This window comes from Tyto alba, unplaced genomic scaffold, assembly GCF_018691265.1.
Source record: "Tyto alba isolate M040663 unplaced genomic scaffold, T.alba_DEE_v4.0 Super-Scaffold_18, whole genome shotgun sequence".
Lineage (NCBI taxonomy): Eukaryota > Metazoa > Chordata > Aves > Strigiformes > Tytonidae > Tyto > Tyto alba.
In genome coordinates this window covers 29,135,500-29,147,764 of record NW_024881280.1, presented here as the reverse complement: position 1 = coordinate 29,147,764, position 12,265 = coordinate 29,135,500, and the positions used below count along the sequence as shown (strand labels likewise).

Here is a 12,265-nt window from a genome sequence, read left to right as displayed (position 1 = left end):
TACAGTATCTGGGTATGCTTTTATCCAGTCTGTCACCAGCTCAATTGTTCATCCAGCAACAGATCTTGACTTTAACAGGAAAACAAAACAATGGAAAAGAAAAGAATCCTTTGTCCCTGGTATTGAATCTTTAACCAAGTAGTTGCTATAGCAATAACATTTCTCAAAATACCAAATTTAAAGTAACAGCTCCCGAGAGATAACTCAGCGATTGTGAGACATCGTATTTTTTTTTCCTCCAATTTTTGTCATGCTCCATTTAAAGAAACTGGGAGTCTGTACTCCTGTCACCAAAATACTCAAAGTTAATTTTGAAAAAGAAACTAAAAAGGGATTGACCTATTTTCCTACTTTTTTTTTTTCCCCAGGTGTTTCACACCTCCCACTGTTTTACCATTCTCATTCCACATTAGTGATGTGATTAGTGTATATGTGTGCACTCTGATGCTCAGTGAGAGATGCTATGGGACACATGTTGTAGCTCTGCTGTACACAGGCTGAATAGAGGCTGTAGGTGATACACTCTGCTTGACAGTGCCTCTGGGTTGGCACAGATGAGGATCTGACTGCGTCTTGGGCAGTGTCTTTGAAATTAATCTGGATCAGGCTTTTTATATGTAATTTGATATAGCCTTTTCTTTACTGTTTTCTGTTTGGGTTTTTTTGTTGTTATTTTGTTAGGGTTTTTTGTTTTGTTTTGTTTTGCTTTCCAAATCCCTCGTCTGGAATACACCTCAGGTCATATTACAAGATTTAGGTGAAATAGCTTGATTGTTTTTAATTTTTGGCTGAGCAGCCAAAAACTCCCTGTGTCAGCTTTAAGCTAGCAATTTAGCAGTAACGCAGCCATTGTGGCGAAGCAACAAAAGAAAAACCTTGACGATATGCACAAGGTTGTTTTGCTCTCTTTCCCCTTACCAGCGCCAGAGCATCACTTACCCGAGGCCGCCGTGGGCCAGCGCTGTCGGGGACCCCGCAGGTGGGGCAGAGCCCCGGCCCCTGCAGGGCTCTGGGACCAGGAGGAGCTGCCCCGTCCCCCCGAAGGAAAGCCCCCGCAGCTGGCATCACCGGCCGGCAGGTGCAGCAGCTGCCCCTGGCTCCAGCTCAGCTCAGAGCCGTGCACGCTTTGCTTTCCTTCCCCGCAGCTTCTTCTGCTCAAGCGGGTCTGCCGCTGTGGTCGCGCTGGTCCCAAGCACCCTCATACTCCCACCCGTGTTCTCTCCCTATGCTGTCTGGAGGTGGGGAGCAAATGTGCAGTTGGTTCCTTTACCACCTTAGAAAATAGAGAACTGGGCTGATGATGACACTAATGAAACTGAGAAGTAATACAGAAAGTGGCACATGTCTAGCCTATGGCCCAATACTCCCTTCTTTACTGGCATTAAATTAAGAGTGACATTGCTGAAGATCGTCACTAGACTAATCAGAATTATTTTAATAGTGTCATTATCTGTGAAAGAAAACAGGAAGCGGAATATTAATCTTATAACTCAAATTCACACTTCCTTTCATGTTTCTCAGCAGCTCTGAAGTTAAACATGGTAGAGACTCAAAAAAAAGAAAAAAAAAAGGGTAGGCAAGAGTCTCTGTCAGCCTACCCCAATGTGAGTCAGGACTGACCCCGTTGACATTAACAAAGCAAAGCTGATGTGTAGCTACATCAGAAAAGAATAACGATCTGCAACATGAATGTGGTGATGCAGGTTGTGGCAAAGATTCTAGGAAAACCAGATTAAATGAATTCTGTCATTCCACCAGCTGGGTCACCACAGTTCACTGAAAAGTTCCCAATTTACGAAGCTGAGCTGTGTCTTTGCTGGACTTCTGGCAGATGGATTCTGCTTTAAGTGAATTGTTGACATATAAATTCACCTCTGCTGTTATTGTGCTGACAACAATATCATTTGGCACTGACATTTCATACCCTGTGGATATTAACTAAATTACCATCACAGCCCTTTTAATTATCCATTCTTATTGTATAGATCAGCAAGTGAGATAGGAACTACAGTGACTCACTGAGGCCATACATTAATGTTTTTAGGCACTGTCAATGAGGAAAATGGAATTTGAATGCATGCATTTCTTCTGCCAATAAGTAGCATTTGGATTTTATAAACTCTTTTCTGTAAGGAACGCCCTTGCTTCAGGAAGAGTTCTTGTGAGTTTGCACTTGTTTTTTGCCTGCAAAGCCATCAGGAATTTTAAGTGGAATATTCAATAACAGTAATACACAGCATGGACTGGAGCCTGGATGAAGACTTTTACTTTTCACTATACCATTTCTGCATAGTGAAAAGTACCTCTCCTGTAACACTGCAATTTTAAAAAGAACATAGATGTTCACTTTCATAGGGTAAATGTGGTCCAGCTGGGACAAAGAAATTTGGAGAGAGAATGAAAAAAGTGTAAATCTTTAGCTATATAAGAATAATAAGCTGAATACACAAATGGTTGAAGTACAGGATATTGTAGTCTCTGCATCTAAAAAGTTTCCTCATTTCTCCAGAAGGTTGTGATTTGGACACGTAGACTGAGAACTTCAGAACAATCTAAGGGATTAGGTACCTACATTTTATTATCATGAAGTGATAGGACCCTGAATTTATCTGAGCTCTTCTGTGAAGCCCAGCCTATAGGCCAGCTGCTGTCACTTATTTCCTCCACCTTTAAGTGGATCTTTGGCATAGCAGGGAGGTACTATAGGCAATGATATTATGAAAATCATCCACACATACCAATGTAAACTGGTCCAAGCTATGGCTTTCATGAGCATTGGTAGAATACTAAAATGTATAAAATCTCAAGGCCAAATTTTTTGGAAATTAAGCTCTTTGCATGAGGTCAGGGCCCTATGTTTACCACCAGTCTGCAGCCTCTTCTCCTGCCCCCTTGGCGTTTGGCTGCCTGTGCAGAAGCCAGTGCTGACACGGTGCGGCCATGCCCAGCCTCGTACCTTGCTGGTCCCGACCTTGCCTTCCTGACTCGGCTTCCCAGCTTGACCTCACACCTGCCTCGTCCGTACACGTTTGTCTGGTGATCACAAAGCTGTTGGCCAGTGCTGGTTCCCATCACCAGACCTGCTCCGTGCGCCTTGCTGGGGTGCTGTGCAGTGAGGATGTTGCCCAGCCTGCCGGGCTGTCACCCTCAGCTCCTGGCCCCTGCCCCTTGCAGAGCAGGCAGCTCTCATTACCCCCTGATACAGAAGTTAAATTTAACTCTGTTTTGTTGCTTAGTTTTCATTATTATTTATTTGAAATAAATTAAAAGCCCAAATAGAATTACTTTCCCAACCTTTCTGGCATGTGAAAGGTCTAGAAATGAACCACCAAGTTATTTTTTCCATGAAGTTACAGTGAAGCTCAGTTCCGCTTTTATTCCAGTGCTGTGAAATTTCACATTCTGTTGCAAAATACATAGGTCAGCACAGGAACAATCTGTGGTGAAATAACTTGTACTACTGCTCACATACTTTTTCCTTCATAACATATAAGAAGGTATTACAGAAAAAAATTCTCATCAAAACAAAACAAATTCCAGCAAATCAAAACAAAGAAGGGAAGGAACATACTTTTTTAGAAAGGAAGGCAGCAGCCAGAATAGTGACATATACAGTTCATAGGATCACAAGACAATTCGGGTTGGAAGAGACCTCAGGAATTCTCTAGTCCAACCTTCTGCTCAAAGGGAGGTCAGCTATGAGGCCAGCCCAGGTTGTTCAGGGCTTTGTCCAGTTGGGTCTTGAAAACCTGTCAGGATAGAGCATGCAGAACATCTTGGTGCAACTTGCACCACTGCTTGGCAGTCCTCATTGCTCAAAAGTTGTGCTCAAGTTATGCACATAATTTCTTGTCCTGCTGTGTGCTCTTGTGAAGAGCTTGGCTCCATCTTCTCAATACCCTCCTTGCAGGTATTGCAAGGCTGCCATTAGGTCCCCCAGAGTCTTCTCGTCTCCAGGCTGAACAAGCCCAGCCTCCTGATCCTCTCAAGTTCCCCTCTCAGAATGTGAAATTAATTGTAAGTATAAATAGACACAAACAGTAACTCATGAAAACAACAGAAGTGGCTCATTGTAATGGAGAAATTTGTAATTTACACACAGAGGGATCTACTCATAAGAATTACCTTACTGCTTGTGACCACTGTATGTTCATCCTCCAAGTATAATGTCAGGTCTAGAAATGTGCTGAAAAAGTGATGGTCAAAATTTTTCCACTACATAGACTTGTTAGAGGGGCATTTTTTGATGAAAAGAAAAATTTTTTCCCTATGAAACTGGACAACCACCATAACTAAACATTCTTTCTGGCAACTGAACAGAAGTGAAAAGTCTGTGGGAGGAGAAAAAACAGACTTTCCATGGTGCTCTAACTCTTTTCAGTGTGTTGAGTGCCCACCAATACCAGGGAACCATGCAGCTGTTGCAGGTGCCTGTGCAGGAACATGTCCTTGAATTAACAGCTGTACTTTTGATTTGCGCTAACTTCAACCCTTTTAAAATGTGAGTTCTTTTGCTACCATTCTTATTGTTTGTTCTTTGCTGGTTTGTCAGTATTGCTTGTTGGTTTGTTGTTTGATTTTTTTTTTTTAGAACTGGCAGACTGAGCGCCCTGGAACCTGTAGCTGAGGCCTACAGGTGCAGTTAAGTAAAAGGATATAAACCTTCTTGCTCTGCTGACTCTGCAATGTAACCGCACTCTGTGTTTCAGTCATAATAAGCAAGTCTAAAAGCTGGTCCTTTATGCTGTGGAGATGTGAAACCTCACCTTCCAATCCTTCTCTTTCCTCCCTACATATATCAGGAAAAACTTTCATCTGAGTTAAACCACTGGGGGCTAGAATTTGGTTCTTTATAGGCACTTGAAATAATGAATCTTCAACTATCTGAAACCCAATATTGATATTGTAATGAAACTACATGACATATGGTTTTACATTAGATCATATATTTTCCAAATAAAATAAAAGCTGAAAAGCTTAAGAGCGGGTAAGTACCTGAACACATGAAGTAAACAATTTTAAGAAGTGGTTAATCTCAGGGGTATGCTGAAGGAGAAACTGATATATTTCTGAAACACGGGAATCATCATAGCAGCATAAATTACACAATGAAATTAGAGAGAAGATTTACAACCTTTCCTGTGTCTGCTCCTTTGTCGATCATTTGAATGATCTCCATGTGTGTGCATGATTTATTCACTTCTATCACAGTACTGTTTAAAAAAAAAAAAATCCCTTTTGAGGCTTCTTCCCAGCTAAGCTTTAGGTTTCTACTAAAACTGGAAAACAAATGACTAGGTTAAGAGGACTTCAGCCTTCCTCCAGCTGAGTATGTGTATGCCCAGCATGTGGGCTAGCTAGCAAGCTGTGACAGGAGGCAGTTCTGTGGGGATCCTCAGTAATTTTGTCAGCATGTCATGGTCATCCTTCTTGGCTGTGTGTGTGTTTGTTGACAGTGATTTATGTACCATGCCTGATTTAAAGATATATGTCGATGCTCCATTGATTTCACTGACCCTGTAATAAGTTCTTACTAAATCCAGCTACTGTTTTCACTTTAGGTTAGTATCTGTGACTTTTGGGGTACTTCCTAGATACAGACTGGGGAAGAAATTTTCTTTCTTTCCTCTTTTTATTATGCAATTTTGCTTTGAATGTGTTTGCTCAGGCATTTTTGACAGTCTCTGTTTCGCACTAAGTTCTGTAGGTGATCAGAGCACTGCTCTTTGTAGCAGAACTGCACAGAGCATGGTCTTTCACTTGGTCTCCCTCATGCTTTCGTAGGCAGAAGCAACATCTGAATAAATTCAGTATGTCTGTTCGTGCAGTTTCACTCACAAAGCAGTAAAGAATGGGATCAGCAATGCAATTCAAACTTGTTAAGGCCTGAGTGATTCTGTAAACCTTATACAGCAACTGCAAAATCTGTAGGTCACTGGTGTAAGGTTCTTTGATGCTGCGAATAAGCAATATAATGTGATAAGGACTGAAGCAAACAATGAAAGTAACTGTGATATTCAGAATAAGTTTCCTCACTTTTTTCTTTTCTTCATCTACTGTGGCTTGATTACACCTTACTACTTGGTAGATTTTATGGTAGCAAAACACAATGACTATCAAAGGGACCAGGTACCCTGAGCATATCCGGAATAAATTTATCCATGCCTGCCACCATTCCAGAGGGTAATTATCGTAGCATAACGTATGATTAGTGAAATTGCAAGGATCATTGAATACTTCTTTGTTCATCAATATGACTGAATTTGAGATGCTTTCCAGAAGCCAAACAATTATGCTCACAATTAATGAAAACCTTCTTGTGCGCAAGTGCTGGAGCTTCAAGGGGTGAACTAGTGCCAGGTACCTGTCAACAGAGATGCAAGCTAGGAACGCAGTGCTGGTGTAGTAATTCATATACATAAGGAAGGCAGAAATCTGACAAAGCAAGGCAGAGAACCTCCAATTATCTCCATTCCAGGCATAATCAATCCACAGAGGCAGAATGAGAGAGTACAAAAGGTCAGCCAGGGACAGGCTGAAGGTGTAGACTGCTAACTCATTCTTTTTCCTCACCTGGATGCAAGATGCATAGAGGGATATGCAATTGATGGGAATACTGATCATCATCACAATGCTGTACACAGATGGAAACAAATACTTATCCAGGGTGTGATCATCATGGCACTTAGCAGTGTTGTTCATTGTCTACCCCGAGTAGTATCTCTGGGCTAATTCCAACGTGGATGCAATAAAACCCCCTCTGTAGCCTGATGGGTGGTCATCTGTTAGTTCTTCAGGACCTGGTTGGTAAGATTCCAGCCTTCTGTTACCAAAAAGGAAAAATGCCAGCTATAACAACTTTTTTTTTTTTTTTTTTTTTTTTTTAAATGGACTTCTTGGTGGGTGTATTTTTTTAGAAGAAAGAAACTGTGTTTGTAGGAGATCAAAGGTTTTAAACACTTCTGGAGTTAGGAGTGCATAGAAAGAAGAACCCAAATGTCTGAGACGGTCAAGGTCCATTAGATGCAAGCTTCTACAGCAGAAGCAGGATGAGTAGTTAAGACACTTCCAGCGTGTTAGGATCCTGCAATCCCAGGTATCTCTTGTGGGAGAGTCAAAGGAGATCAGAAAGTGCACCACAAAGAACAGAAGTGCACTTTCTATTATTCCTGTGAGCAGAATAGGGTTTCAGCCATATGAATATGGCAAATTTCTTATCCCAAATAACCTCCTCCCCTCTAAGTCAATGGAGAGACAAGGATAGAAAGGCAGGGATTCAGGTACCACTGGATGTTGAAATCTGCTCAGAAGAGGAGAATGAGTGGCTGGTATGTCTCCCTATTATGAATATACATCTCTTGTCTTGTTGCATCCCCACACTTCCCCGCTTCCCCTCCCCTCCTTCCTATGTGATCCCTCCAAGAACTTACCCTCAACTGTGCTATTCAATCAAAGCTTACTGCATGTCCCAGGAACCCTCATGTGAAACCTCGCAGGCTATTGGGATCCTGCATGCACAGGAGAATCTGCCAGGGTGTCACTTAGGGTGCCACATGTAAGGTGGAGACTGAGTAAAATTTTTCATTTACATGTCTTTCCTCTAGGAATTGCAGTTGCCATGCATGAGTTTATAAAACCATTAGCAGTTAATCTTATCTTAGGCACTACTATGGCTGTGGGTGTCAACAGCTTCAACATGGAAATACCCGTAAAACTGCAGCCCTGATTAAAGCAGTGGGACTGAAGTAGTTGTGTGCGTGAGCCTTAGAAGCACTTAGAAGAGCTGACCTTTAGGTAAGAAAGGGTGTACACCAACAGCAATGAGACACCTGGAACTCACTAATTATATCGCAGCTCTGACACTCAATAATTCTCTTTTCCAAAGATCTAATTGTTAGGTTCAGGAAATACGAGAATGGGAAATATTTGCTGTGGTCCAGTTCTACTGTCAAATATACCAATTGCCTCAGAGACTGCCTGTGATAACTCATCTGTGGTTTGAGCCTAGACTGTCAGCAGATAAGGTGAAGAAGTTGTAAAATGAGTAGGTTACAAGATAGCACCATCTAAAACTGTCTGAGCAAACAGCTCAAACTGAGGACAACTTGGGTGCCGGAATTTTCCCATGTGCTAGGCAAATGAATTTTGCCTCTTATGGGTTTGATGCATATGTGTGTGGAGGTTTGCAGGTTTACCAGAGAAACCCAAGTAGGTTTATTGCCTCTGTTGGGAGGTTATTATATGGATATCTTTTCCATAAAAAGAACTCAAAACTTTCATGCATATTCAGTAAGAAAAGGAACAATGACAAAACTAGTCAGAAAGCACATATTTAATTTTACCAGCCACTGTTTTATTTGATCAAGTTGGCTAACTTTTCACAGTTAGAGCTAAATTCATTCACAGGCTTGAAAGACAAGCAAAATTATTGGGAAGGACTTCCCAATTTGGTCCACTGAGCAGCTTTACTTACATGATGACTGATTAAAAAAAATGCAGTGTCTATATTTAAGACAAACATAAAAGATCTGCTTTTCAGTACGGTTTAATAAAACCACACAGTAAATAGGGCATTTTAAGCTTACCAATATAGATAACTATCATGAATTAAAAATCTAGCTCTAGAAATTGGATTCCAGGGTTTTGCTGACCCATTTCTCACCAAAAGAAAAGCAAGCATATGCAGACTGACCAGATGAGTAAAAGATAAAATACCTACCTCTTGTTCCAATCATATTTTAGCATCTTTTTTTCCTATGACAGGTCTCTTCATGTCTAACAGGGAAATGTGCCCTTTCAGAAGCACATGTGTAATGCAGCAGGTGTATGAGGTAGTGTTTACTAGCCACGTGACTGAGCAACTGGAATTCCTTCTCCCTCCCCCACAAACTCTTTCTTCTTTGTTAGTTGACTTGTTATATTACAGACTCATCATCTTTACATGCTCCTGACTTGTCCGTTACTCACAACAGCTCCTCTCACAGTTTACTCCTCCATATTTACTCACAGACCAACATGCCAATTTCTTCATACCACCTTCTTTTCTTCCGTTTTCTCTTTTTAGCTCACAGTTTCTAAAAGTTTTGCTCTGTTGATCTTACTGATCAAAAGGTAAAACGCTTGTCCTTATATTGTACTTGTCTGAATAAACCACATGTTCTCTGGGGTAGACCTTGTTTTGCTATTCTGCTATCTGTGTTAAGGAACTAGAATCTTAAGGTATAACTGGCTAATGGCAGGCTGGGACACTGAAGATTCGATTCAAAAAAGAGAGTTGAGACCACATGAAATTTGCCACCTCAGCAATTTTTTCTGTCTTTCATGTTCACAGGACACTGTACCCCGGGGTTTTATTTTTAACCAGTACCATCAATACTTTATATGATCAAAGCCCCGGAGGCTGTCTAAAATTCCCCAGGTAATCCATGTCCATGCTTTGATAACACATTGATGCTACTTATATGGGGACACGCTTTCAATGAGAATAATAACAAGCAGTGTGTCATTCTGGCACGTACTGATGACCTGTACTGAAGTGTGTCAAAGAGCCAGCAAATGAAGTATACCACAATGCACGCTGCAGTTTCTTGCACAGAAATGTAAAAGCAGAAAGCACTGTTTTGCCCTGATTACAACATACTTCATTAGTTACTTGGGGCCTTATCTCAGGGGAAATGGCCCCTATTATACTTCCTTGCTTAGATTTTTTCTGATAATTAGGACTACACATAATGCAAAATGATTTGTCTTACCTGAATGCATGATGTGAAGCATTCCCAGGTTTTCTCTCAGCTATTGAGTGTACCTGCTGGTTTTGCCCAGGAGGATGGTATTGACTTACAGCTATCCTAAAACACAATGTTTGATAATTTTTCTCACTGATTGTTAATTCTTTCTAAAGGAATTTCCATTTAACAATATAGTCTAATGGTTTGACTTTCATGGTCCAAACCCACTGTGAGTAATTCTGTAGACATGGGATTTATTTTACAGACTTGTTTTGGTATCAGATGTGTTTCAAATGAAAAAAAACTGTTCTCAAAGGTAATTTTTTTCTTTTAGCCACATTATCCAATGATTATTATTGTTCCCATCTCTGTCATTTTGCTACAGAAAACCTGCTGTACAAGAACTCTGAAAAAAGTCAGTCAGACATAAAATTTAGAGAAACGGACTAGCAAATGCTATACTTCAGGTAATGTATGCATACAAGCCTGTAAAAGAACCTTGTGAAAGTTTCTGGAGAAAAGTGCTCATTACATATTGTATTTATATTGATGCATTCCTTTTTCAGATTCAAAGAGATCTTTATGCGGCCTCTCCATTTATGACATTTTGAAAGTAACAAAGCAAGTATAAATTTATACTTTCACAAGCACAAATACAAAATGATATTCCATACTCTTTTCAATAAACAATCTTCCAAGGGAAGAATGGAAGAGTCTTTTTTATTTTTCAGATAAATTAATTCTAACATAGTTTGGGAAATTGCAAAAGATGAAGAAAACTGAAAGGATTTGGTGTTATTAACAGAAAAGTTTAGTCATTAATTAAAAAAAGATAATCTTCCATTAGGTAATAAACACCAGTTTAACTGTGGAAATAATTGCACTGATATATTTCACCCTTTATTTCAAATTCAAGTTCATAAAAGGGCAAGTTACTGTAAGCAATATTCATTATAATGTGGTATATTTTTGCAAGTACTTTGATTTTTACATAAGTTTTAGTGGAAGAAAACAATGTTACATGCATTAGTGCAGCAGCTGCTTTAATGATGCTATTGTATATCAGCCATAAGATGGAAGGTCAGATGGTTTTCTTGATTTCTTTTTTCTCTAAAAGCAATTTCAGCAGATTGCTTTGTGTTCTCAAAATAAGTTACAGTACCAAGCTGATTTCTTCAAGTACAAGGACCTGACATAGCTGGATCTTTTTTCCCAATGAGCAGATCTCAAAACTTAATTCTGAAAAACTTCACAGTTTAGAAGAGTTGAAATATGCCTTTCAGTAACATGGACATTTTTGCTTAAAGTGAACAGCATTTTTACTCACGCAAAATTAAATTTCACTCACAGGTCTCCATGAGACTCTGTAGAAGCTCAAACAGGCCTACAAGAGCTCACTCTTTTTAACTTTGAGATACACTTTATGGACTGTTTTATAAAGCATAAAAATTCTGTTAACATTAACAAACAGAAAAAAAAAGCTATGATTTTTAGGATGTAGACTGTGCAGGTGAGTATTATTTTGCTATATCTTTATGTGCATCATGTTTTCTTCTATGTATGCAGAAAGATGGCTGTACAAAATATTTTCATGTACAAGACACTTGGTATTTGAAGAAGCTACTTTTAGCACAGCTTCTTTTTCTGCTAAAGTTTTAAGCATTGTGTATATTCATATAAATAGCGCTGAGTATCTTGTTAGTGCCATAAAATATTAACGAACAATAACAGAAGAGCTATTGGAACCCCCTGTGAGGCCTGAGGCTTTTTTTTGCAGTGAAGACAAGACAGCTCAGAATCATGAAAAATCACCCCCAAACACTGTTCTTCTCCATCCTCCCTTCTCCTAAACAACAGGTATTCTGATCACGGCAATACCATTACGACAATAAATCAAGCTGGCATGTCTTTCCTCACTCAGACTTTTGATGTCATTCACCCTTTTATCTCATGCTTGTCTCATGTTTATCACTTGTGCTGGGAGTGAAACGCTCCTTCTCCCAGAGCAATCTTTCCCAGACGCTTCTGAGTCCCTTCTTCTTGTCAACATCACATTAAGGGAGAGCCAGGTTGAAATCTGTACCAGAACTTAAGTTGTGTATCTGCCTTCTTGGATTTTGAACACTTACCTAGGCAGCCATGTGTCCCCGCGTAGCAGTTTTACTGCAATGCCATCAGTAGGCCACGTGTCCCTGCACAGCAGTTTCACTGCGATGCCATCGGTAGCGTAACCCGTGTCTGCTTCTGAGAAGAAAAACTGTTTCATCAGATAAAGCAACAGGAAGCTGCTCTTTGATACACCAATGAGGCAACAGCTCACAAGTCTCTCTTTTTTTCTTTTTCCTTTTTTTTTTTTTTTTAATACATTGTTAATCTAAACTTATCTATGTAAAAAAAGGCAACATAGTTACATAGAAGTATGTGTAAAGGATGGTATTAACCTTGGTAAATATAGGAATACTTTAAATAAGTTTTATAAAAGTTTTATTGAAAATACTGCCTAATTACACGAGTGGAATATATTTCAAACCTCTTAT

General features: G+C 39.8%; 1 protein-coding gene across 1 annotated transcript; it reads right to left on the bottom strand.

Annotated features, from left to right (window-relative positions):
* Window positions 1–3,223: 3,223 nt before the first annotated feature.
* Window positions 3,224–11,974, bottom strand: GPR65 (G protein-coupled receptor 65). The gene is made up of 3 exons (XM_033010557.2): window positions 11,858–11,974; window positions 9,753–9,848; window positions 3,224–6,823 (listed from the first exon to the last, which is right to left on the bottom strand). Exon 3 carries the CDS (start codon window positions 6,700–6,702, stop codon window positions 5,695–5,697), a length of 1,008 nt encoding a protein of 335 aa, XP_032866448.1. The 5' UTR covers window positions 6,703–6,823; window positions 9,753–9,848; window positions 11,858–11,974; the 3' UTR covers window positions 3,224–5,694.
* Window positions 11,975–12,265: the final 291 nt, after the last annotated feature.